Here is a 26,478-nt window from a genome sequence, read left to right as displayed (position 1 = left end):
AATTGATTTTAGATGGTCGCTATGCTGTAGTATTTTGGGCTCTCCATGAATATTTCTTCCCTACCAATAAAATAGTCACCAAGGACAGATCTGGAAAATCCAGTGTGACTAAATTCACCATCAAGGATTCCCAAGAATCTTTTTTGTATATTGGAAATTGCCAACAACAAGTAGAAGAGCACATACGGTTTTTGAAATCGAAGAAGAAATCGATTCAACCGTTTATCTCATGTACTGGAGATGACATAAAGTACCCAACAGACATATCTGTTTATTTTGATGATATCAGATACCAATTTTCACATATACTCCGGGCTGTAGATATATGTTATAAAATCATTTATTTATTTGATCTTGATTTTCCTTTAGAATCAGAAATGTTTTGGAATTTTATAGAACTCTTTTTTTTTAAACAATGGGCCATCATTCTTTGCCAAAAGTTTATATATTATCAGAATATCTAAAGGAAAATCAGGAAACTGATAAGGATTAATCAAGCTTAGGTATTTTGTATGAACATCAATAATTATAAAAATCATAGTATTGTTACCAACAATAATGAATTATCAATAAATTCGTACTTCTTTGATTTTTACACTTTCACTTTGAATATCACATTACTTCACCTTAGTATAATGGTTTATTTATTACGTATTGAGGAGGAAACTGTTTCATTGTCAGTAAGAAAAATTATGATTGATGAGGGCGAATCGCCGAAGACAACCAAACCCCAAGCCCTTTATAGAAAAAAATCAACGAAAAATGAATATTATTTTATTTTCAACTAAAAATATTAAAATTGAGTGGAAAATGATCAATCGTCGGTGACGGCGCTTCAATACTGACAGCAACAATTAAATTGATCAGGGTCGGAAGAGACAGATCTTATGTCACCTTCCAATTTTTTGCAGAAAGCTTATAAAGTGATAATTTCAATCCTTCTAACAAGTCAGAAATGTCTATATTACATAGTGGTATGAAATAAAGGTTCCAGTGGAACTAATTAAGAAAATAATATGCGAAAGTATATAGATCCACTGGACACAATCCTTGATTTAATGAATACTTTCATCAGTACAATATACTAGGTATTACGTTAGTACATAGTTCAAAGTTCACCTATTCAGTGAACACGTTAATTACTTTATAAACACCTTCATCAGTTTTATGAACAAAGTACACTGATATTACGTACGAAATGTTCATTCATTCAATCAATATATTCATCACTACGACGTATCCAGTCCATGGATTTTTCATCAAATCATAATGAATCAACGCACTCATGTTCGTTAAAACGATGTACTGTTCCATTGATGCAATGAAATAGACTAGCAGATTTGTGAAAAATGTTCAGTGCTTCCATGAACAAGATCAATGAGTCAATGTAATCATGTTTGTTGAGCCAAAGATTCTTGTTTGTTAGTATAATAATCGATTATTATTCAATGAACTGAGACATGAAGTAATAAAAAAAGTAACATTATATTAATGAAACCCTTCATCGGATGAAAATCAATGTTCAGCAGTCATGAATACAATGTTTTTTTCATTTTTATTACGTATCTATTTGGTTCAGTGTATACATCAGCAAAGATCCAGTTGCTACACAGCAAACTCACATGTGAAATAGACATTGTTGGAGCTCTATTTTGAAATTTTATAAATCACTTGTTAAATACGAATTATGTATTGGAAATCGAGAACTTAGTTTTTAAAAAGAAAATCGATTCCACATGAGACTCAAAAAAGCGTTTATTCTCTTCGAGAACAGTACAAAGAATTAATCTTTATTAAGACAATCATTACAAGATTTGAAATATAATGAGTTTGCAAAGTCTCGGGCTCCTGTAGATATGGCACGTTTCTTGATATCTGTTTCCACGTAACTAGTCCCTCCTCAGGCTGAAAAAATAACGGAGTTATTTAAATATTTTTTGGAAATATTGCTTCAATTTCGGCAGGCTGAGCAGTATCACGATGACGATGATTACAAATATTATAGTCCCAAAAATAGGCGTTGTAGGACCTTGGTTTTGTTGCGATTGAATAGGCTTCAGTTGATTGGCTATTCTATCTATTTAGTACAGTTCATCAAGATTGATTTTGGTGAAATTCAGGATGTCTTAGACTTTTGGAGTTTTCAAGTCAGTCATTTCCAATTTGGGTAAAATCATGGGTTTTCCTTGTTGGATATAAATGTCATTTACATATTTTGTATCATGGATTTGGATTTCGCATCATTGTGGGATTCTGATCTATACTGGAGAATTGATTTCTAGGTATTGATCTGTTTTGCATTTGGAATATAGACGTTCTTCTTTGAAAGGGATTATCAATACTCGATCTTGTGTTACTTGTTCTACAATGGGATCTTGCACGTTGATTTCCAAAAGGTGGCATTTCTCTGAGGCTTTTCCTTCAAAATGGTGAAGTGTGCAGTTATCCGGTGGCGCAAAGTTCTTCGGGCAGTAATATGTGTTTTCTAGGAACGGGCAATCTTCTTTTTCGAACTGGATATCGCCCTGGTTCCGTACCAAATATGGGTATTTGGGGAAAGACATCATGTGATTTTGGATAATAGGATTTACATGATAGTTTGGATAATAGGATTTACATGATAGAATTCAAAGAATTTGGGCCTAACAATAGGGACGTGTATTGGAAAGATCAATTTGGTATTGACGAAACTGATTTGCGTTCCTAAAAATTGGTAATACGTGAGTGTATTCTTAAAATTTGGAACTTGATTTTGTTTGAATATTTTCATTAAATATGTCGCCATCTCCTGAAGTTCAGTAGTAGATACAATTGAATTATGCAAAGTGTTCAGTTTTGAAAACATAATGGCATTTTCGATATTATCTATAGAGTTTATCAAATTCTGACAGTCTAAGTTCAATTGTAATAATGTTCCTTGAAAACTAAGGTAATTATCGACATTTCTTATTGTATCACTAATTGTTACCTGAAATCTTTCCAAATCTCGCTCGAACGTCTCTTGATTCGCGTTGAAAATTCTAATGGTTTTGTTATAATGGTTTATCAATGTTTTAGACAAAGAAATTTGGAGATTGGTTTCGTGAATAATTTTTTCCTGATTATTTTCCAAAACTTTAATAGCGTTATTATAACGTCCCTCGTCATCAGAGTCGAGGTTGCCAAAGAGCCATTTGTTTACTTTACCAACTACATTAGCCCTCTTTTATTGCGAGTATGGAATGATGGTAATATATTGTCGATTTTTCTCTGTAAAGTGCTAATGAGATATTTAGTTCTGAACAGCATATTCTCTGATAATCCGTGATAAGATATTGGGTTCGTTACATTAACTTTGGAAATACTATTTTTGATTGATTTAATATTTCTATTAAAATTTTGTATCTGATCGATAATGATTTTAAGGTCCAAATAATGTAGAAAGGTATGTTTAGTGTATATGAGTAGCGTTTCCTAGTTGTATTGGGAGGATGAGATCGTCTAGGTTGGTAACGTCTATGTCATCCTTACAATATGATAGTTGAACGACCAGGCAAAGGAGAAGAAACTTCATCCTCTTGATTTTCCTGTAACAATGTTTGTTCTTTAATATTTCTGGGTTTTCTAGCAGAGCTTTTATGATATGTTCCGGATTGTGTGATTGATTTTTCATCAGTTTCCTGATCGACAGAAACCTTTTTGAATTTTGGTAATTTTTGTTTCGGGGTTTAGTTTTTATATAAACTGTTTTTCGATCCGTATATTGTGGGGCGTTTGACCTTTTTTTATTTGCTCTAGTTATTACTTTTTCTTTAGTCGTTTGATTTTCTCTTTGTATATTTTCGTACATATTTTTGCTAACTTCTTTTTGATTTTGAACATAGTTTGATATAATAACGTTATCGTTCATATCGAAAGTGTTAGAATCGTCAATATGTCCTTTGATAACTTCAAATGGAGTGAATTTGGTTACACTATGTATAGAATTATTATAGCTTAATATAGCGTATTTTACCAATTGGTCTGGGATGAAGTTTTTATTTTCTTTTCTTAAACAACGAAAATATTCAATTGAGGTAGAATGAAAACGTTCTACTGGGGAATTTGAGTTGCTATTCTTCGCTGTGGTGAAATGAAGTTGAATACGGCGAAGAGAGCAGAAGTTTTTTAAATATTGATTTTTAAACTCCGTACCGCAATCACTTGTGATTTTTAGAGGTAACCCATGATGTGAATATGTTCGAATGGTTTGGATGCAGTTGGAGTCAAATTGAACTTGATGGCAGGGGGATCCCTGTTATATTTGTTTTTTAGACATGTTTCACAATTGTTGATATAATTCTCTATATCTAAAGACATATTCGGCCAATAATATGACTTAATGACATTTTCACTTCGTTCATTCCTCTATGACCGGATTTGTATATGTGGTAATACTCTAGCTTTTGCTTTTGTTCCTTCAAAGTTTCTACGTCAGTCAAAAATTTTGTACAGTGCAATCATTTGAGTGAGGAATTTTTAAAACTATTTTGGATAGTTACAGAAAATATTTTCGAAAGTTGAGGGTTTTTAAAGTACAGGGCATAATGCTGTTTGGGGTTCAAATATTCTCTTGCAAAAGTTTTAATTTGATTTTCGAGTTCAACTTTTGGAAAAGTGACGTATAGTCGAAAATTTTCGAATACTTTTTCTCGTCTATCTTTTGTTTTGTCTATGTCTCCAACTGTCATAACTAGCTGATTTTTATATGTATTTAAAGATCGGTCTACTATTGGTATTGTCAATATAGGGTTTTCGGCAGAAGTATGTATTGTTTCCAAGTCCACCTCTGGTTCGGGGTTGACTTTGGTTGCCGGTTTTACTAATATGTTAGAAATAATATTAACTCTTGGGTTTTCAGCATTTGACGGCAGAGTATCCAATAGTGACTGATTTTCTAAGAAATCAGTGATATTCTCATTGTCTAGATTTGGAAGATTGTTCAAGTTTTCTAGTTCTTTTTCTATTACTTTATCAATATCATCCAAATTAACATCGGTTGACATTGTTTCTAGTGCATTCATCTCAAAATTAGGTGGATATCTAGAGAGGGCTCTGCTGCTTGATTATTTTTACCATTTTTGTATTTAATGACATAATCAAACTCTTCCAATTTTAGGCGCCATCTCACAAGTCTTGAGTTTGGCTCCTTTGAGGAAAAAAGCCATTGCAGAGGTTTTTGATCTGTATAAATCACAAATTTCCTACCAAACAGGTACGGTTAAAATTATTTACAGCTCCAAACTATTGCGAGCAGTTCTTTTTCTATTGTAGAGTAATTTATTTCAGCAGAGTTTAGTGCCCTAGATGCATATCAAATGGGATGACCATTTTGAGACAAGATACTACCCAATGCATATTTAGAGGCATCGGCAGAGAGTTCGAAATCTTTTTCTAAGTCTGGGTGAGAACGCAGGTTCTGAGATAGAATATTTTTACAAGTTTCAAAAACATCTTTGAACTCCTTGGTATGTTCGACTTTATTGTCCTTTTTTAGACATGAAGTCATGGGTTTGGTAATTTTAGTGAAATCTTTTATAAATTTCCGATAATATCAAAGAAGGCCAAGAAATGATGTAATTTCTTTTTGGGTTCGAGGTAATGGGAAATTTTTTATCTTTTCAATTTTGATAGGATTCGGTTTTATCCCATCTTTTGTGACTATATGGCCTAGAAATTCTACTCCTTTTTTGCGTAGAAATTCGCATTTATCTAGTTGGATTTTTAATTTAGCTCCCCTTAATTTTGTGAGAACCAATTTTGAATTTTGAATATGTTCTTGAAGGCCAGTACTGAAAATTATGATATCGTCCATATAGACCATGCATATTTTGTGTTGTAGGTCTTTCAGGAGTTCATCCATGGCCCTTTGAAAGGTAGAGGGCGCATTCTTCAACCCAAAGGGCATCCTCAAGTACTCGAAGTGTCCGTTATACATGGTGAAAGCTGTCTTTTCGATAGAGCATTTACTCATCTCAATTTGGTGGAACCCGCTAGCAAGGTCCAGCGTGGTAAAATATTGAGCTCTACCAAGTTTGTCTAGTATATACGCGATATTCGGGATCAGATATCGGTCGTCAATAGTTTTTTCGGTTGACCTTTCGATAGTCAACGACTAAACGCCATATTTGTTTACCTGATGCGTCTAACTTTTTGGCACTATCCGAATTGGTGATAACCACGGGCTACAGGATGGTCTTATGATGTTTTTGTCAAGCATGTCTTTTATCTGTTGTTGTACCTCATTTTTGTGAACATACGGATATCTGTAAGACTTTGTATGTACGGGAATTTCGTCGTTTGTTCTGATTATGTGTTTGACTTTCGAAGTAAATGTCAGTTTGTCACCCGGTTTAAAAAATATGTCAGCATATATACAGAGCTTTGTAATGGCGGATTTTTCTTCTGAGTTCATGTGATCGGTATGAATGAAATCCAGTATTTCATTTTTTTGAATGTGTGTGTTTGTCTGTTGTGGCGGGATTTTGCGATTCGAAAGGGATTGCTTCAATATTGTTGTTTAATGTCATCGTAATGGATTGATCTGTAAGATTTTGAATTTCAATAGTTGCTAGTCCGTTTTTTGCTGAAGTAAGAGTTCGAGGTATAACAAGTTTTCCTAAATAACTTCTTTCAATCAAAATATCTCCTCCCGATATATTAACCGGTGAATTTTTTATAATTTTTTCTTTGGGACCTACTGAGAAACTGAAACTACTGTCGTTACTTTCTCTATATTTGAGAGGAATTTCTACATGTTCCCCAATCAATCGATTATTTGTGATATCAATATTAAGATTTATATTGATCAGATCATTTAAACCAATCACACCCTCGAAATAATCATGAAAATCAAATTAAATAAAATCAATTTCATAATTACTATTAAATTCTGGAAAACACGGAACAAAAGCTCTATATCTAATGTTTTTACTACCTAAAGTTGTTTTTAAAACAGTGTTCGAATGATAAATTGTGTTTGGACATAAATTTTCTATTATTGTTGGGCGTATTATGGATTTAGAGCTACCTGTGTCGATTAAGAGTTTCGATTTGGGATTTTGAATTTCTATATAAGGAAGGGCGTTGTTTGAGAAGACATTGAATTCTTCTATGTCAGGTTTTCATCTTGGTTGTCCGAAGGAAAATTTTGGTCTTGGTCATTATCGAATTCTATATTTTCGTCAGGTTTGGGTATTTCGGTATTAAAATCGTAGAAATTTTGATATTGATCATGTTGATACTCAGGTGGGAAATATAAATTTTCATTAGAATAGAAATTGTCTGACACAAATTGATTGTCATATTCGTTAGAATGTAATTCTTCGAAAACAAAGTTTGGACTCCTACGTTGTTGTCCATTTGAATTCATATTAGTATTTCCGAAATTTTGAAATCCGTGATTTTGAAATTATCGGTTTCTTGATACCACAGTTGAGTTTCTCGAGGTTGTCGACATTGGTTCGGATTTAGGTTAGGTTAGGTTAGGTTGTGGTATTTGACTAGGTTTGAAGACATTTTTTGGGGGTCCGAAGACGTCACGATTTGTTGGGAACCTAGTTTGTTGTTGCCTAGGTTGAACTGGTATAGGCTGATTTGGCCAAACTGGTTTTTGACTATATTGTGACTGGAAAGTTCTGAAATTTCCAGAAAATTGGGGGTATTACTGAAAGTGGGGTTGGTGATTTAAATAATGTTGGTTATTGAAATTATGCCCTTGTGAATAATCGCCAAATTGTGGTTTAGGAACCAAATTAGTCCTGATAGTTGTATTTTTTGTTTCGTTTGATTTTCCATACATTCTTTCAAAGTTTTCAAATTCATTCGCGTACGCCATGGCGTCTTCCAGTGAAGCTGGTTTTTAATATGCATATTATTTTTCAGGATGCCAGTACACCCTGCAATGAAGGTACTCAGTGCTGTTTTATCATAGTGATTATTATAAAATAATTTTTAGGGTTCGATTAAATTGACTTCATTACTTATTCTCTGGACAACACTACTTTTCAACAGTTGTATTCTACTCCCAAAATTAATAAGGTTTTCTCCCTTATAAGGTCTAGTTCTCGTGAGTTCTTGAACTAAACAATCTAAGTCCCTGCGATCTGAAAAACTTTGGCAAAGAGCATTTTTCAGTTTTTCCCAAGTATTTAATTCTATCCTATTTCCTACCATTGCTTCTGCTTTTCCTACTAATTTTTCTTGAATGCATTCAAGTATGTGTTTTTGAAAAGCAGCATCTCCTTATATGGCATACTCGTTTAACAGGCTTTGACAACGAGTTATGAATTTATTGAGAGTATTGCTATCCCCAACGTAGGGTTTGATGTTTTCCAAACGAAATTTAAAAAAGTTCCAGTCGACCATTCCAGGTTCTGCTGGTGGCATGTTTGGAATATTTTGATTATTGTCTTCGACTGAGATATTATTTGATAGTTGCTAAATATTTTCAATATCGTTCATAAATTTTTGATTTTGATCAATAGAATTCAGTATCTATCGATCGGCAACAATTTAAATTTCAAATTATAATTATTATAATTTGTTATTTTCGCAAGTAAATGTAATGTCCATATCCAATATTCAGTTGGAATCAACGTCACTAACCTATCTCTCAAAAAGTCCTTAAAAAGAGGGTTTAGGAAAGTCGAAAAGGAATTTGGCACTTACAGTTTGGTAATTGTAGTCTCCTGGTTCCTTTCCCGATCCTGTTTTCTGCAGAGAGCTCCTTGAATCTCTTCGATCCTTGCTGAAGAAGTTGAAACTTTAAAGTCACGAAAACGATTTCTGGCACAATGCAAATGTTCTTTTTCACGACCGCGAGAATCCTACCGACTGCGCCAATTATGTATTGAAAATCAAGAACTTAGTTTTTAAAAAGAAAATCGATTTCACATAAGACTCAAAAAAGCGTTCATTCTCTTCGAGAGCAGTACAAAGAATGGATCTTTATTAAGACAATTATTACAAGATTTGAAATATAATGAGTTTGCAAAGTCTCGGGCTCCTGTAGATAAGGCACGTTTCTTGATATCTGTTTCCACGTAACTTACGCAAACTTTGAGTAACCAATTATGATATCGAACAGATTACTTCCTTGTCAAATAAACAAAGTTAATTATATCGGTATCAATCCTAATAAAATATGCATAGAAAAACATAGTAAAAAGTCTTTTTTCTCACTTGTAGGTTCCGATAATAAATCAAGCCGAGACACTCATAGCCACAGTAAAAGTCAGAATGAATCAGCAGACGATCGTTATGAATAAGCAGTTTCGGAGAGGGAAGAAATTCATGAAATACTGGGTGAAAGGTCATCAAATGATTATATATGGGCACGACATTTCCGGCGAACTAGCTTTACGGTGGGAAATGTATTAGGTTGTTTCAAAAGTTTTCTCCGTTTGAATGTCGTGTTTTTGTACCTCTATATCTCAATAAATATTCATTTTAATGTGTCGTGGTATATACTGATCGACAGAGAATTGGGTACTCTATACATTGATGCTGTTCTTTTTTTCAAAATTTCAATTTTTGCCCCTTTCCAACTTATTACCTAGTATATGATGTCGTTAGGCGATCATTGGCTAATTTTTCTCTACGAATTCAATGTTCCAAAGCGCTGTCAAAACAGTCCGATGAATTAATCAGGCTTTTGGCAAAGAGTTTCGACGTGGAAAGCATCTACACCAACGTCCCTGTCGAAGAAGCATTTCAAATCATACAGAAGAAGCTATCCGAAGACATGAACAAACTTACCGATACAAGTAATCATGGAATTACTAGAATGCTGTGTACGAAACTGCTACATCAAACTGAAGGACGAATTCTTTACGCAAGATGAGATACTGCCAATGGGATCGCCACTTTCTCCGGTTATAGTGGTTTGAAACTCTGGCCATTGAAGAAACCCACAAGAAGCCCCAAGTCTGGTTGAGATACGTGGACGACACCCTCATAATATGGAACCATGGGAATGCAGAACTAGACATCTTCCTGAAGCACATCAACAACGTGATGTGCTTCAGGATCACTTTCACTTTCACTTTCAGCATCACTTTCACAATGGAGAAGGAAGTCCACAACGAATTGTCATTATAGATGTATTGGTGAAGAGGGAAGCATCTGTGTATCAAAAACCCACTCACACAGGACAGTATCTGAACCAGGAATCCAACCACCATCAATCGACTAAGAGAAGAATCATCAAGAGTCTACCAGACCGTACTTTCGGGCTCTGTAATACAAAGGAAGGTCTCGAAAAGGAACTAAGCATCATAAAAAATGACCTTCAACGAAATGGTTACTCCAAAGTGATGGTGGCAGATGCTTTAGCTAGAAGACAGCAAGAGCTCCCTCCACAAGAAAGAGAAGCCGCCACAACCAATACTTGTATACATCAGAACCTGCTTCAGATCTGGGAGCACTATCCGTAGCAGCCTCACAAAAACCAGGCCATCAAACGCGGACTGCGATTTCAAGAATGGCATTTACCAGATACCCTGCGAGTGCGGAGAATCATGCATCGATGAAACTAAGAGGCTATTGGAAGTTCGCATTGCCGAGCATAAGAAACACACACAGTGAGGAGAAATCAGCAAATCGGAAATAGCAGAGCACGTTTGGACTCATCAACATAACATCAAGTGGGCTCAAGCTGAACTCATCCACAAGGAAGAACACTGGTCCGGGAGAAAATTCAAAGAAGCCGCATATATGTTGTCCAACAACGCAGCGTAGAAATACGCAACGTATAGAAACCTCTAATCAAGCGGAATACGACCAACTCAGTCAAACGGTTAGTTTCTGCTAAAACCGATGAAACGGAGAGAAGGAGGGATAGGTGAAAGCACTTGAATGACCTATAAATACTCAAGATCTCGAAGGGATGAGTCCAGTTATCATCCGAAGATGATTGTGGATACTAACAATCGAAACGTCGTGAAGTAACTTGGTTTGTTTGGATTCTTTTAATTTTTAATTTTCATGTTTTGTTAATAATTTTTTAATTTCCATCTTGTCTCAATAGTTTTTTTTAAGTTTTTGGCTGTTGGTTGTATTTTTACTTCATGGTAATTTCAGTTTTTTTGCTCAATATAATTGTTATTTTTCATCTTATTTTTTTTAAAGATTCTTTCAGGTATTTCAAATCAATTTATATCATGTTAGACAATGGAAGTTCGAACTAATGAAATGCATCACGAAACATTGTCAACTACCATCAAACAAATAATAGTGTTGATGAACACGTATTCGAAAAGTGGATGTCCCAAGATTTGAATGATCGCGACAGAAATTGCCATCAAATTATTTAAAAGAACAATTCGTTCAGGCCCTTCTCGAAATATCTACACTGCAGGTTAATGGACTGACACCTATCAGAACAACCACTCCTCTGGCTAATACCACGAAGGGCGTTGACAGGTGTCAGTGCAGGATGTTTTACTGAAGTTATTCCTGAATATGCTGTTGGCGATACAAAACTGTCAAATTCGATTTTCAATTAGTGAAACACACTCTCAGACCGGTTATTTCGGGCTGTTTGGCCACTCTTCAGTGCAAGGTAGTGTCTATCAACAACATGAAGTCGATGATGTCCTATAATTGAAAAACGAATTCCTTTCAGGGTATCATTCTTTGAACAAAGCTTAAGCGAACGACAAACAACATGTTTGTCACCGCCCCATCTGCCCGTGAACGAAGTAACCAACTGCTTAGGATATGCAGTTGCCACAAAGTGAGTGGGCATACTTGGAGACTGGATGTAAATCAAATTATCTGAAAGAACAATTCATTCAGGTCAGTCTCAAATTACCTACACTGTAGGTTAATGGACTAACACCTATCAGAAAACAAATACTCCCCTGCATAATACCACGAAATGCGTTAGATTATATCCGACATGATCCTTGACTGAAGTTATTCCTGCATAAGCGATACAACTGCCAGAATCGATTTTCAATTATTGGAACACACTTGCAGACCGGTTTCGAGCTGTTTGATCACTCGTCAGTGCAAGGTAGTGTCTATCATCAACATGAAGTCGATGATTTCCCATACTTGAAAATCGAATTTCTTTCAGAGTATCAGAAGCGAACGATAAACAACATATTTGCCATCGCCCCATCTGCCCGTGAATAAGGTTACCAACCGCATATTGAAATTTGAATATTAGGAAGAAAACTCCACATACACCTTTTGGATATAATCCGACGCCATTCGTGGTATTAGCCAGGGAAGTACTTGTTTTCTGATAGTTGTAAGTCCATTAACCTATAGTGTAGGTAAATTGAGCCTGGCCTGAACGAATTGTTGTTTTGTATAATTCGATTTACAGTCTCCAAGTGTTCGAGGTCTGTTCTTCTTTGCTTTTGCACAACCAAAACAATTCTTTTTTGGATGGCATCGTCACATGTGATGAAAAGTGGATCCTCAATGACAACAGGAGACGTTCAGGGCAGTACTTGGTTGGACACCGATGAGCCACCCAGGCACTACCCAAAGGCGGAAACCCACCAGAAAAAAACATAATTACTGTATGGAGGTCAGCGGCAGGTGTGATTCAGCAACCGGGCTAAACCATCACAGCAGTCATATAATGAGGGAATCGACGAAATGTACCGAAAATTGCGGCAGCAGTAGCCGGCACCAGTAAACAGAATCAATGTCACAAAATTGAACGAATTGACCGTCGAAGTTTTGCTTCACCCACCATACTCCATGTCCCTCTCGTCAACTAACTACCATCTTTTCAAGCACTTCGTTCACTTTCTCACCAGTAGAACCTTTGCCAACCAAAACCAGGCAAAAAACGGCCTTCGTCGACAATCTAACATATTTCACAGGAATTAGAAGAAGTTAGTTTGTTAGAAAGTCGTCAATTAACAAAAAACTGCCAATTATTGAAAGCTCCCGGCTTGAACCCAGAAGTAAAAACTCTGCTTTTACCATCAGATGTGAAGAAGGACGATATTTTGTCTGAAATTCGATCTTTTTTGCGTGAAGGTATTAGTGCTCTGGGAATAGTACCATCACTATATTAATAATTCAATGAAGAGGAGGCATGGGCAATGACTTATCAAAATATTGAATTGAATATCTCTTTGATGTTTCACTATTTACTTTCGAAAAAAAAATTTCTACTATACACCCAATTCAACGCAAAAATACAGAAAGTTGCTTTCAACCAAATCCCCGATAAGCTTACCTTTGGAGAAGATTTTGCAGAAAAATAAAAAGCAGTAAAAAGTTTAGAAAGTGCCGTGAGAGGAATCAAAGCCATCTCCTCGACATCCAACTCGATAACCGAAGCACTCCAATCGAAGAAGCAATTGGAAAGAAGAAAGGAGGGGGAGTCACTCAGAGACATTCCCACAGAGTCAGTTAAAGACATCTTCAGAAACCGTCAACAAACAGCAAGGACAAATATTATCGAGAATAATAGGGTAAATGAACAGTATGCTGGCAGAATCAATCATTTTTATACAGAGTGGGAAATTACGGATAATTGTCAGCTGGGTCAAAGGTTATAAAATCCCCTTTGACAAAACACCATACCAGTCTGCACCTCGAAAACCTCGAAAACCTCGAAAATCAAAATACAGAAAAACTTTATTCTACAAGCATCAATGTACTAGTCGATATAGGTGCTATAAAAAAAGTGAAAAAGTGTAAGGGCCAGTTCTTGTTGCAGTTGTTTTTGAAACTCCAAACCAATGGGGAACATAGTATTTGACTCACGATTAGTTTATTATGAATAAAATCAATAATTATGTTTTATTCCAAAACTGACAATTGTGCATAAGAATTAGAATTGTGAAGTTACTTCATAGGACGGTTACGTACAAGTCTCAAATGACTTGAGAATGGTCTGAGAAACCGAAACCGGAGTTAATAAATAACCAACTCAGTAGAAATCAGACAAAAGTTATTTTCTTTATCTTATATTTAATGTTGGTGGCGTTTTTCAACGACATACTTATTATAGCGAACACGGCGGACGAATGTAATGATAACATAAGAATTACATGCGAAACTTTGCGAAATCAAGATTTCATGATCAAGAAAACTGAAATAAACTTTTTTATATATCCATATAATGAAACAGAAACTTGAAGCATTTCTACGAAACTTCAGCCCGGGAAATATAATAAAAATCAGAGAATTTTCGAAATTTTTAGGATTCAATCTGTCCATCAACTCAGTATGGATGGATGTATACAAAGCTATTGGCGAGGGTGAAATATACCAAAGAAATTATGATGCATATGTAGAAATATCAAAAAGTATGTCCATAACTTATTCAAGTAACACTTTATTGTGAGATTCTCGCTGGACCATTTTAATTAGCGCAATCCGTGTTTCGCTATATAGTTGCGTTTTCATGCTGACTAAATTTTACTCCATTTGTGCACAAATTTCTGCCTTAACAATAGCTTCCTCAAGCTTGATTGGTGCACACATTTCTGCTTGATTTATGAATCACACGTTGAAAGGTAAGATCCCGTTAGTCCTTAGCTCGCACATAGTTTTATAACGTGTGACACATTTAATATTTGCTACAGTACAAAACTAGTTCTTCAGAATTCACTAAATGTTCCACACTTTTCTGCAATTAGGTTGTTGTTCTATATCAAGTCTAAAACTATCGATGTGCCATGTATTTCCGATTCGCACACGAGTTAATATCCCTTGTTTTCTTTTGGACAATTAATCTGTGGATTTCCGTTTCACAGACTGTAAAATTTTTTTTTCAAAGACAAAACAGAAGCACTACAGAAAAATCCTTGAGGCGTTCTAAGATCGGTGCCTGTGCGAAAGTAGCAACTCATGTTGGATTTGAATCGCTGGAGAATTAATTCATTTGGAAAAATGTTCTCAGGTATTTTTTTCACATAAACGCAGTTCTCCAAATGAAAAAGTTCTTAAACAGTAAAGTTCGAGGTGTACAAATCGATGAGCAGCCACAGCGCATATTTCAGATATGTACCTCTCTTGGAGGAATCAATTGTGTCAAAAGTATCTCCCGTGAAAGTATCTATGAAAGAGAGACAAATCTCCAACCCTTCTTCGATGTTGCAGGTGATGTTCGTGTTTACAATCAGGCGGACGGCAGGGTATGTTTAGGGGCGGAGCTCCATACATGAGCAATACTCCAAAGAATGTCTGATCTGAGCTTTATGAAGCGTCAAAAGTTGTTAAGGTGTGTACAGTTTTCTGGTTCGGAACAGTGTTCCAAGCTTTTGAGAAGCTGCCTTTGCAATTCCAGCGACATGATTGTGCGACATATTGGTGTCCTTTCAAACACCAACAAACTTATCGAAGCAGGAAGCGGAATTGTCAGACCTGACATTATTATTTCCGGTTCGGGGACATTCATCTTTTTGGAGAAAACCGATGCCTATGTTTTGTGACATTGAATTGAACCTGGTTACTTTCACCACAATTCGGAATCACCTCTAGATCCTCATCAAGATAAGAAACGTCTTGCTATCCGTGAAGATATGCATGTATCCACAGCCAATGCCCTGGAATCCAAATGGAATGTCGAGAGCAATATATTGGATTCTTGTTTTTTTCCCAATAAGTTGTTGATATACAATAAGAAGAGAGTTGTAGACAATATGGATATGATGTTTGATCCAGACTTGCCCATTCCACTTTCCATTTTTGATGTACCATATATTTCAAATATACGTACTTTCACATTATCTCGTCTGACTAGAGTATTATTAAGTTGGCCTCTTTCTGTAGCTTCTTTCGCAATTTGATCTTGCATTTGAATCCCTGAAATATAAATATAATTAGGAAACAACAGAAATCTCGTAGATTTTCCTTTATTCATCAACCATTCAATACGAGAGAGAATTATCTGAATCTGTTCATCAGTCTTTACTGAAGAGATGTTTCCATGCATGCAGATAAGATAATGATTCGGCACAGATAAGGTAGCAATATTAGGACAGAAATTTTGTATACTACATTGTTTGCAAAATAGCATGTAGTTTCGATGTCAATTCCTGAATCCTTTTTTAATGACCTCAATAATTAGGTAATTCTCAAATGTATCGATGTCACTCCCGAGTCAGTTTCAGTTTTTTATTTATCTTTATAAATTATTTGACACTGAATATACATTCTATTGAATCATCTCAAAAAATATATGGTCAAATTTCATCTTTTTTGAAATTTGTGAGTTCTAATTCCATGTCAAGTCCAATTTAATTCCTGGGGAAACTCACATAAATCCCAATTATATATTTTAATAAGTTCATAGTCGAATCAGATACTCATTAGAAGATACCTTGTATACATCTTTCCAAAAAATATAATTTTCACTTGTTTTTTAAAAATATTTCCCAGTTGAATTGTTTTGAATCGTTCAAATGATAATGTTTGTTAGCTCAAAACATCTGAAAACCATTTTGTATTTTTTCAGGGCCCCGATTATAATTCTGAAAGCGAATCCGAAAAGGCAGCGGAAGTTAGTCGTTTGAAGTCTCTCTTGAAGGACTGGGAGACGGCGAGCGCAGGGTCCAGGTCTCTTCCGGCAACCCCCAAGAAGAGGTACAGGGTAGTAACTGAAGGGGTGAGGTGCGCGGAAATGTCGAGAGATATGCCCCGAAATCCAGATAGAGGTTACGTTTCCCAGGTAAGCACGAACACCTTTTCGTGTGGTTACCCTCGAAGAGTAGTTGACGCTGATGAGTGTAACACGTGTTTCGATTTTTACCCAGAATATTTTTCACAAGGACGAATTCAATACGTACGGGTGAAAATCACTAATCAGGGAAAAAACTGTCTGTATTTTTAATTCTACATCATCAAACAAAAAATGTGGGAAACTTCCAAAGTCAGAAAAAAACAGGGACTAAAAACTCTTCATAAATATATGTGGAAGTTTGTTTCAGATACAGATTGGAAGAAAACACCCTTTCAAAACTTTCATATGAATATGGAATTCACAAAAGTTTTTATACTATTTAATGTGTACTTCAAACAAGTGGAGTTCTTTCATAATACCTGAAGACCCTAAAATTCTTCTGAAAATAATGCATAATATAGGTATCAGAGGTTTAGTTTATAATTAGTTTCAAAATAATTTAATGAATACAAAGCAATATGTCTAATTGGTGACATAATTAGTTCCAAAAAAAATGACACAGTAGCTTTATCAACAGTGATTTGAATCACTGTGTTAGCGAAACATGTCGTGATATATTTTTCAAATAAAGTTTGTGGAGATCAAATCGTGAGCTGTAGTTTATGAAAAGTTACAAATGTTTGCTGATGACACCACTTCAATTAATAATGGAAATAGTGGACAAGAAATCATAATTAATATTCCAAAAGACCTTGATCTTTATGACTTCATTGCCATAAAATGACACTGAATTTTCAGAAATCTTTATATATGTTCATATCAAATTCATATCGATTGGTTCAAAAGATCTAGTTAAATTTAATAATGAATTTAGTGAATACTCTCCTAGTGATTAATTTCTTGGTCTCATTCCAGATGAAAATGTATCATGGAGAAAACACATTGAAACAATAAGAAAAATATAGCTCCCGTTATTGGAATTTTATCCAAAATAAGAAATGTTGATTTATTTTTCATTAGTGTATTCCAAAATTCAATATCTTATATCAGTATGGGGAATGGCAACATTTTCCATATTGAAACCAATTAAAAAAATTCATAATAAAATTATGTACCTTCATTTATTTGACCAAAAATAAGCTCAAACATTCAAATTTGACTTTCAAAATCAATCGTGACCACCACAACCATTTAACAAAATATTCAGGCAATCTGAAATTGATGAAAATGAAAACAAATATTGGGCAAATTGGATTTATTATAAAGGTATCAAATTCTACAATGAACTACTGAATGCTTTAAAAAAATTAATGAACAAAAATTCCGGATTAATTTGAAACAATATTTACTGTTTGTATAGATATATTATCTGATGAGTATATTTATATTCTTGTTGATAATTATACATACCTATGTATTTTTTTTTCAAGTTTCAGTTCTGATTTTCCTGTTTTTGTGTGCTCTGTCGTACTTAGTTATGTTATAGTTAGTTTTGAATTATTGTTTCTTCCCTGCTATAAATATTGTATGTTTCTTGGGAAAATAAATTGGTATTATTAAAAAAAAATTTAAACATATATCATTCATAGGAACTCTAAACTATGTAGTACATGAAAGAGTAAACTAATCAATACAAAATATCAGTTACATTGGACCACTATATTTAAATTTTTTTCAATATATTCACATATCATGATTGACAAAATTCACATGCTACAATTTATAAATTTATATTCAATTTCAAGGGCAAACAAGCCCTATGGAGTGGCAGCGCCATATTGAAAATCGCGAAAACACTTTGTGAAGAAATGAGATGTTATGTGAAACGTATGTATAGGGGAAAGTTATCGATAATGTAACGAAGAATATCGCTAACTCATTTTTTTCCATTTATTTACCCAAACATGTTTTAAACTTTTTATTTCTTTGACGAATTTGAACATTTTTACGTTAGCGAAATTGTATGATTAAATATAGTCAACTTCTTCGCAAAATAAAATAAAAGGTGTTTTCCTCATTCAATGAATTTTTACCCGTCAAGTGCTGCCATCTAATGAAAACTGAACCCATATTAGAGCAGACAAGGGTTTGGCAACATCGCTGTTAGCGAAACACGCGTCGAGTGCAAATAATATCAGTTTGATGTTAGGGTAATTGGTCTCTACAACAAGTTTCAACTTTCACACCATCCAATCTCGTTTAATCAATTCGGTCATTTCTATATCTTCACAAATATATGTTATTATAATTTTATCTTCGTATAAGTTTTGTTCAGTATCACATTTTTATTTTCCATTTGTCAACTTCACATGAATAAAGTCGATCATCATCACTTTTTTCATCTGCTATTTTATTTCTGTTGAAACTGATAATGAATAAGTTTGCCAAAATATTTGTGTTCCACCTTTAAAGATTCTCTCAGTTTCATTTAATTTTTTCAGTGTTATAGTTTTTTGTATTTTATAAAAATAAAATATATGTTTCATAGAAATGTGATTTATTTTATTTTTCGCTCATTCAACGTTATATTTTATTGTTTTCAATAAATTAGTCACACTTCATTTCCACTAATCAATTATGTTTATCACATAACTTGTCGATTTGAAATCTTCTATAAATTTATTCAGTTCGTTTGGAGTGATTTTGAAATGTGAAAAAAGACAAAAAATGACTGGAGCTAGTCTTGAATTAGAATTTGTAGATACTTTTGTTGAATGATTTCCAAGTTTAAAAGTAAGGAAAAATTATTGAACCTTGCTTTGAATTACTGAATGATATAAAAAATATATTTATGAAATTAACAAAAACAAAACGCCTCACTTCTCGTAGACAATCACGGCATGTTTTATTTTTTGTGAATGATTACCGAATGTGCCTTTCATAACTATATTTTTATATCATTCGTTGATTCTTGTCTCGGTTCAGTGATTTTATCATACTTTTCAACACGGAAATCACACAACACAAGAACAAATTTCCATTCAGAACTCTGATCAGTCATTACTCTATTTCATCTGCCTTTATGAAATTACTCAAAGTAAATGGAACAAAATGAATGTATAGAAGACACCAAAGTGACAAGCTATGTGATGAGTAGCATCCTTGATTGGTGAAAATATTTGTAGATTCGACACTTTATCATTGAAAAATAATGAAAACAATGTTTTAATGAAATAAGAAAAAAATTTGTATTTAACACGATAGGATTTCATTTTTTGTAACTTGCGCTACTCGCGCTCGTTACACAAAATTAAACTTTTCGTAGCTCTTCACATAAATAGCTATTCTAGAAGTATGGCCAAGCATAAAAATGCATCTAATATACTAATTTCACAAACCTATTCTGATAAAAAATAGAAATTTCATCTTTTTTCATAAAGCTACTTACTACTACTCAATTGTAAACACGAGAAACCTAAAGTAAGATTGAAAATTTGCACATCATTTTCGAATTTTCAATTTTTAACGCACACCTCCACATTGATCTCTGTCCCCGCCACTGAGAAACGAATTCGGTTGTATTTGAACCCTTGTCTATGACTTCCCCAGTACAGCGTTGCCAAGTGATGAACAAGCGAATGTGGGTATTCAATAAGAAATGCTGTACTCAGGGCCGTAGCCCTGGATTTGGATCTCCCCCCCCCCCAGGGGGGGGAGATCCAAATTTTCCCAACCCCACCAGCAAAATTTCCCATCTTTCGAAAAAATGGAAGCCAATGGATTAGTTACTACTATAATATATAAATTTTCTTACTCAGCTATCCAAAGATTATCTGTTCAAAAAAAAATCTGTTGAAAATCTGTTTTTCCGTTAACCAGCTGTCGCACCCCTACGAACGACAACCCTCAGAAGTCGAAACTTGTGCGAGCTAAGGACTAACGATGTCTTACCTTTTAACGTGTGATTCCTAACACGTCTAAATGCATATATGCCCATTAGGGTATGCACAAACGAAAATACATTTAAGTAATTATAAAAATAATAATGGGAATTATTCTACTTTGGACCAAGGTCCTTGTCCTTCCACCATATCCACCATGTATAGGAATATTCGATACAAATGAAAGGAAACGACACTTAAATAATATTGTGCTTATTGTTTTCTACTATTATTTTTTCTATCTTCACGGCCCGAAATTTCCCAACTTTTCCAAGTCAAAAAAACAGCGAAAAGTTGGGAATTTTGTAAAATTGTCACTTCAAAATGTGTGGACTGTTCAGGACTGTTCTCTCTTACTTGGGAGAAATTGAACTTTTTTGAAGTTTTCAAACAACTCAAAATTTCAGAAGTATGGGATCTCCAAGTTATGCATGTTGGGAAATCCCAACCTTCTGGTCCTTCTTTCCCTTTTCTTATCACCTCTCCCTTTATCTTCTCTCATTTCAATTTTTTTATTTTTTTGAATTTTTTAATAATTTTTTTTATATCTTCACGGCCCAAAATTTCCCAACTTTTTCCCAAGTCGAAAAAGCAGGGGGGGCTCCCCCCGACCCTTCCATGGCGACGGCCCTGGCTGTACTTTATTCTCGTCGCACTTATTTCGAGTGCTTACCCGCTACCCGCCTGCATTTGGCTAGAGAGAGTGAAAGAGAGGGTAAAAGAGAGGTGAAAATATCGTTGACAGATAATATGTTAGTCACGTGCTCCCACGGCCTCTTAAGCAACTCAATTGCTTGTTTTGTGGACTTGAATGTCTTATCATTTCATCTTCACGGTTTTGAATAATATCACAGAAGAAAACAACCATTCCTTAAATGATATTACAAATTTCAGTTATTCTTAGTACACAATATTTAAAAAAAAAAGGTTTTCATTTTTTTACTTCATAATCGAACAGAAATGTGCAAAACTTTTAATGAAAGCAGGAAAATATTTATTCATTTTTAATTAATTATCCCATATCTCCTGAAAATATTTCAATCCGAATAATTATAATAAAAATGTCTCTCATCGAAAGATAATATAGATTAAAAATTAACGAAAAAAAGATATTTCATACCATCTCAGGGTAAATCAATTGTCCAGGTGAATATCTTACATTATTTTCAGAACTTTTCTCTTCTTACTTAACTCTGAATCACAAACAATTATAACTCAATTGAAAAATTTAAAATAAATGTATATAAATAGGTTTTTATGGAATGAAATGGAATAGCCACCTTTTGATCAAATTCTATCAATTATTCTTTTCTATCAACTTATTGAAGCTTTGATCAGCAGGAGATTACTGTGTCAAAGATATTTTTCGAGTTTTCGTCAATGATTTGCAGGTTTATATGCCTGAAGTTTCGTGTACGACTGTACGACTGTATTGATCTTTATTAAAAGCGATGAGGGAATACCACCCAGGAAAGAAAATGACAAGTTGAACTCAGATGAGCCGCTCAATGCCATATATAAAACAAAATCAACGAACCGAATTGAGAAAATTCTGGAGGAACATTAGCATAGCGTGATACAGATATTCAGACCAACGAAAACCATCAGAGAGAGGTCAACTAAGGACCCCGGAAGGCCTCTAACAACATCAGCGGTATACCGCATCCGTAGCTGTAAATCGGTCCACATTGGAATCACGAAGAGAAATGTCAATATCCGCTCTCTGATCACCTCGGCCATACCGACAATTCCAACCGCGAGCAAGAGGAAATGAACATCAATAAAGTCTGCCTACCTGTACTCAATTGCGTATGTCATTTGATTCAACCAAGAGGAACGAAAGCATGCCCACCACCGAAGGAATGAAACCAGAGGTTCTAACCAATAATGTATGTAGTATTTGCTGTGAGAACAACTAGGGCACTTCGTCTTTTGCGTCATCGTTTTTGATCTACCGGAGTCGTAGAAGAAACGTCATGTATAAAAACCTGTAGACCACCGCCAACAAAAACAGTCATTGATACCTTCTTTATCTACCAAGGTGTATTCATTAATTTCATTTTAAATGTTCTCAGTAATATCTAGTATCATGAGGGATATCAGCAAACAAAGATGTTACAAAGATGTTAAGGATTCATAACCTTGAAAAAGCTACTGTGCTAGCGAAACATGAAACGTGTTGTGATTATATTTTTTCAAATAAAGTTCGTGGAGATCAAATCGTGAGGTGTAGTTTTTGAAATTAAAGATGTTACAACTCAAGAAAATAGAATGTACCCTGGGAGTTAACGTATCATTCTTACAACTTCTTTTGAAAAAAAATATCACGTTATACTCAATGGTGGGCCTGAGATGAAGGCAGTAGTTGGCTTAATGGTCTATTTTATTTATAATTTGGGAAATACAGAGTTTTTCACACTCAGGAATTTACTAGTTCATCAATTGAACATTTATTTGATGTGGTGAGTTAACTGATTCGCTGGTTTATTTTTTTGTATACACATCTTCAACTAAATTTCTCACTTTTGTCAAGTATTCACATGTCTTAGAGATAATTGAGACATTACCAATGTCTGTTCCCATTACTGAAATATCTTCGTGAGAACTCGGATTCATAAGTTTTTGAAAAATTACGTATTCAGTGTAGTTCTACAAAAACAAAAAACATCATTTTCCGCAGTTGGAGTGGAAAACTAATAATGATAATGGAGAAAGATAATGATTCGATTTCTCGATATTGTATTTGATGAAAGAGGAATAGAATTATACAATAAACCATGAAGTTCTGAAAGTTTTGTCAGTTTCATTCAATTCTAATCAACAGCACCAGAAAATATATATTATTAAACTGTTCCGAGACAAAATCCACAAATTCAACCACACAAAGTTTCATCTCTTGGGTATATAACCTTTTACAATCTGAAAAAATAAACAAAGCTAAATCAATAGAGAATCTACTAAAGTGTAATAAAGGGCAAACTGAAAAGTTCACCCAGAAAACTTGTATTTTATTATATTCCTATCAAATTGATTATAAATTAGATACTCGTTAGGACAACAAGAGGATTGTTCCGAATTCTTGGGGTTCTTGTAGAATACTCTTCGTGAGCAAAATCAATACTCCTGACCGCTCTGGATTGAATGATTTCGTACAGTCCATCTCGTCTTGTGTTTGTAAATCTTTTGCTGGAAAAATCCTCACTTGTTTACTTTATATTAAATGTTCAAGAGGTAGCGAAAACTTATGTGAATTTCTAGAACTTCATCTAGCGTTTCCCAAATATGACTAATAACCAGTCCGTGCAAAGGTTATTGTTAAATCACCTGAAAATGGAATTTTTAACAGGTGTTGATCGACTGTATTGCCAAACATGCGCCAAACTAACTGACTGTTATAAGGAAACAAGTATTGCTGAGACACCAGTCAATTTAATAATAACACTGATGATCTTCAAACAAGACTCAACCTCTGACGGAAGCAAGAAACTCTTTCAAAGGTTCGAAATAGATGAGCATTTCAATCTAGCAGACCACTATTATAATATTCATGCAGTCATTGTTCACTGTGGTTCTGGAGTTGAATTTGGTCATTATTACGCCTTGGTCAAAGACGGAACGTACTGGTTTAATTTGACGATAGTCATGTCACGAAGTGTTCTGGAGATGTATTGAATCTATTGGAGCCCCTGGAGACACCCTACATTTCGTTTTATGAGAGGACATTGGCAGATCAAGATCTTCAGATGATGTGGTGCTGCAGGTTTTACCGGGTTTTCCTGCAGCTGAAAAAGCAAATGCGCCACTAGAATCAATGAAGTCGCCCCGGAGCGCCAATTAATTTTTATTGTTGTTTTTATTTTCATCGTTGTTTTATAATTTCACGAATGAAAATTTGATAGGTATCGTACGGAAACAGCACAAATTTATTTTGAATTATATCCGGAAAGACGACAGCTGGATAGAACATTATTCGGAATTTTAAACAAACACTTGGTTGAGTACGGTGCGTTTAAAAAACCAATAATGAAGTATGAAAGCAGAATGGAACAAAATAATAGAAATAACTCATTAGCTCATTAACTCCATATTCGAAGAAGTATAATAATTTTTGGTACTTTTTTAGATAAATGCAGATCCTTCCAAATCATCACATCAAATCTAGGCAGAAATGGATGCGCCACAGACGAGCGTTGGGAGGGATTTCAAAAAAGTGGTTTGACATGTTATAATATTCATATTTCACAAAAATTACATCCATGTGAATCCGAGAGAAGGGTGGAATTTTGTATCTGGCTCTTGATTAGGACAGACCCTACTCTTGAAAAACATTATTTGGAGCGACGAAAGTACTTTTTCGAACTGTGGCGTTTTTAATAGAAATAATGAGCATGGAATGGAATGAAAATAATCCAAGACAGACCACAAGTTCGGTTTCATTTGAATGTGTGGGCTGGAATTTTCAACGACCGAATACTTGGATGTCATTTCTTCTTTAATACTTTGAACGGGAAACCTATCTTCGGTTCTTGAGAAACGAATTCGAAGAATATATGCATACGTTTCCCCTTGGTAGTTATAACAGCTTCCGGTTTCAGCATGATGGGGCTCCTCTACTTAATAAAAAAGCAGTTTGCGAAGATTTAGGTACACCAAAAATTTCCTAATAGGTGGTTAGGAAATTCCGGACCAGTGAGGTGGCCGGCAAGGTCACCTGATCTTACAGTTTTGGATACTTTCTTGTACGGCACTTTGAAGAACAGAATCTATGGAGTGCAAGAATATGACACAGAGGGTGACCTGAGAGAAAATATCACGCAATTCAGGTCTATCAGAAGAAGGGATATTGTTAGGGCTGTTCTCAATTTGAGACGACGAGCTCGCTTACGTATTCAAGAGGAGGTCATCATTTCGAACACTTGTAATACTTTTTGTGCATTTTTAATAAACTCATGATTTCATTCTTGGTTTTTTAAGCGCACCGTATCTGCCAAGTGTTTGTCTAAAATATCGAATAATGTTCTAATCCTATTCCTAACAAATTTATGATAAAGTTTCAACATATCATTTTTTTTCTTCATTTGAGAATGAGGACATTTCGGCTGAAGTATTTGTGCAAACTCATGATGTTTGATGAGTACTGACAACATTAAACAAATTTTTTTGATGGATTCATGACCATCTGAGATGAAGTTGTTTTTTTAAATAACTTTTGTTTCAGCAGAGCAAATCATAACAAACCATTCATAAGTGAAATCAAGATGAGAAGCACTATTTTTCTGTATAAAAAACAATATGGCGCTCATAACAGAAAAAATGTATGATGATTGCCAGAAGACGAAACGTCGGATAGCTAATGTGAACATGAAAACGTGTAGCTGAAAAAAGTATCAATGGAAATGAGGTATGTTGACAAATAACGCTAGAAAAAAATATAACCGAAAATTTCGATTTTCAGTTTTTTTCCGGATATTTCTGAAAATACTCGGAATTTTCCCAAGTTTCAAAACAGTGGTGGGGGTCGAATTTGAATTACCCTGTATAAGCTTGTGGCGTGGAGAGATAGGATACGTCAAAAGGTAGTGGACCTTTTGACGTATCCTAGTTATTTCTAAGTGTCCACATACGAAAAACATTAGAATATATGGAGGATCATTCAGACAAATGAACTATGTAGTGAAGTAGACGAAGAGTACATCCAGCTCACACAATTGCTTCCAGTTCGCTAACTGTTTTTATTAGCAGCATGAGAATTCGGCAATGAGAAAACATTGGCTCCTATCATGGCTGATCTGTTCACGAGCAAATTAGAAATGGAATTCGATACGTGGATTTGCCATTTTCCACACAAATGAGAGTAAGGTAGAAGGTTTAATATCTTGCCTCAACAACAGATCCTCCTATATAAAATTTACTTGTGAAATTGATATTCTTGGATGTTCTAGTAATAAGGAACGCCGATGAAGGTTTAGACTTTGA

The 26,478-nt window shown here is 34.6% G+C and overlaps 1 protein-coding gene and 1 long non-coding RNA gene across 2 annotated transcripts in view; one reads left to right on the top strand and one right to left on the bottom strand.

Moving 5' to 3' along the window:
* The window catches only part of LOC141483014 (uncharacterized), a 36,299-nt gene extending 26,458 nt beyond the window's left edge, over nucleotides 1-9,841 (bottom strand). Inside the window, exon 1 of the long non-coding RNA XR_012465857.1 lies at nucleotides 9,202-9,841. This is a non-coding gene — a long non-coding RNA (uncharacterized lncRNA). The remainder of the gene's footprint in view (nucleotides 1-9,201) is intronic.
* Nucleotides 1-26,478, top strand: part of tow (target of wingless) — a 91,374-nt gene that overhangs the window by 29,999 nt on the left and 34,897 nt on the right. Inside the window, exon 5 of the mRNA XM_074177122.1 lies at nucleotides 16,457-16,669. Within this exon, the coding sequence (XP_074033223.1) occupies nucleotides 16,457-16,669 (213 nt within the window). The remainder of the gene's footprint in view (nucleotides 1-16,456; nucleotides 16,670-26,478) is intronic.

This window comes from Leptinotarsa decemlineata, unplaced genomic scaffold (assembly GCF_025532065.1).
Source record: "Leptinotarsa decemlineata unplaced genomic scaffold, Ldec_3_MD MMD2_tig00002159_RagTag_RagTag, whole genome shotgun sequence".
Taxonomy (NCBI): Eukaryota; Metazoa; Arthropoda; class Insecta; order Coleoptera; family Chrysomelidae; genus Leptinotarsa; species Leptinotarsa decemlineata.
This window is presented reverse-complemented; position numbering and strand designations above follow the sequence as displayed.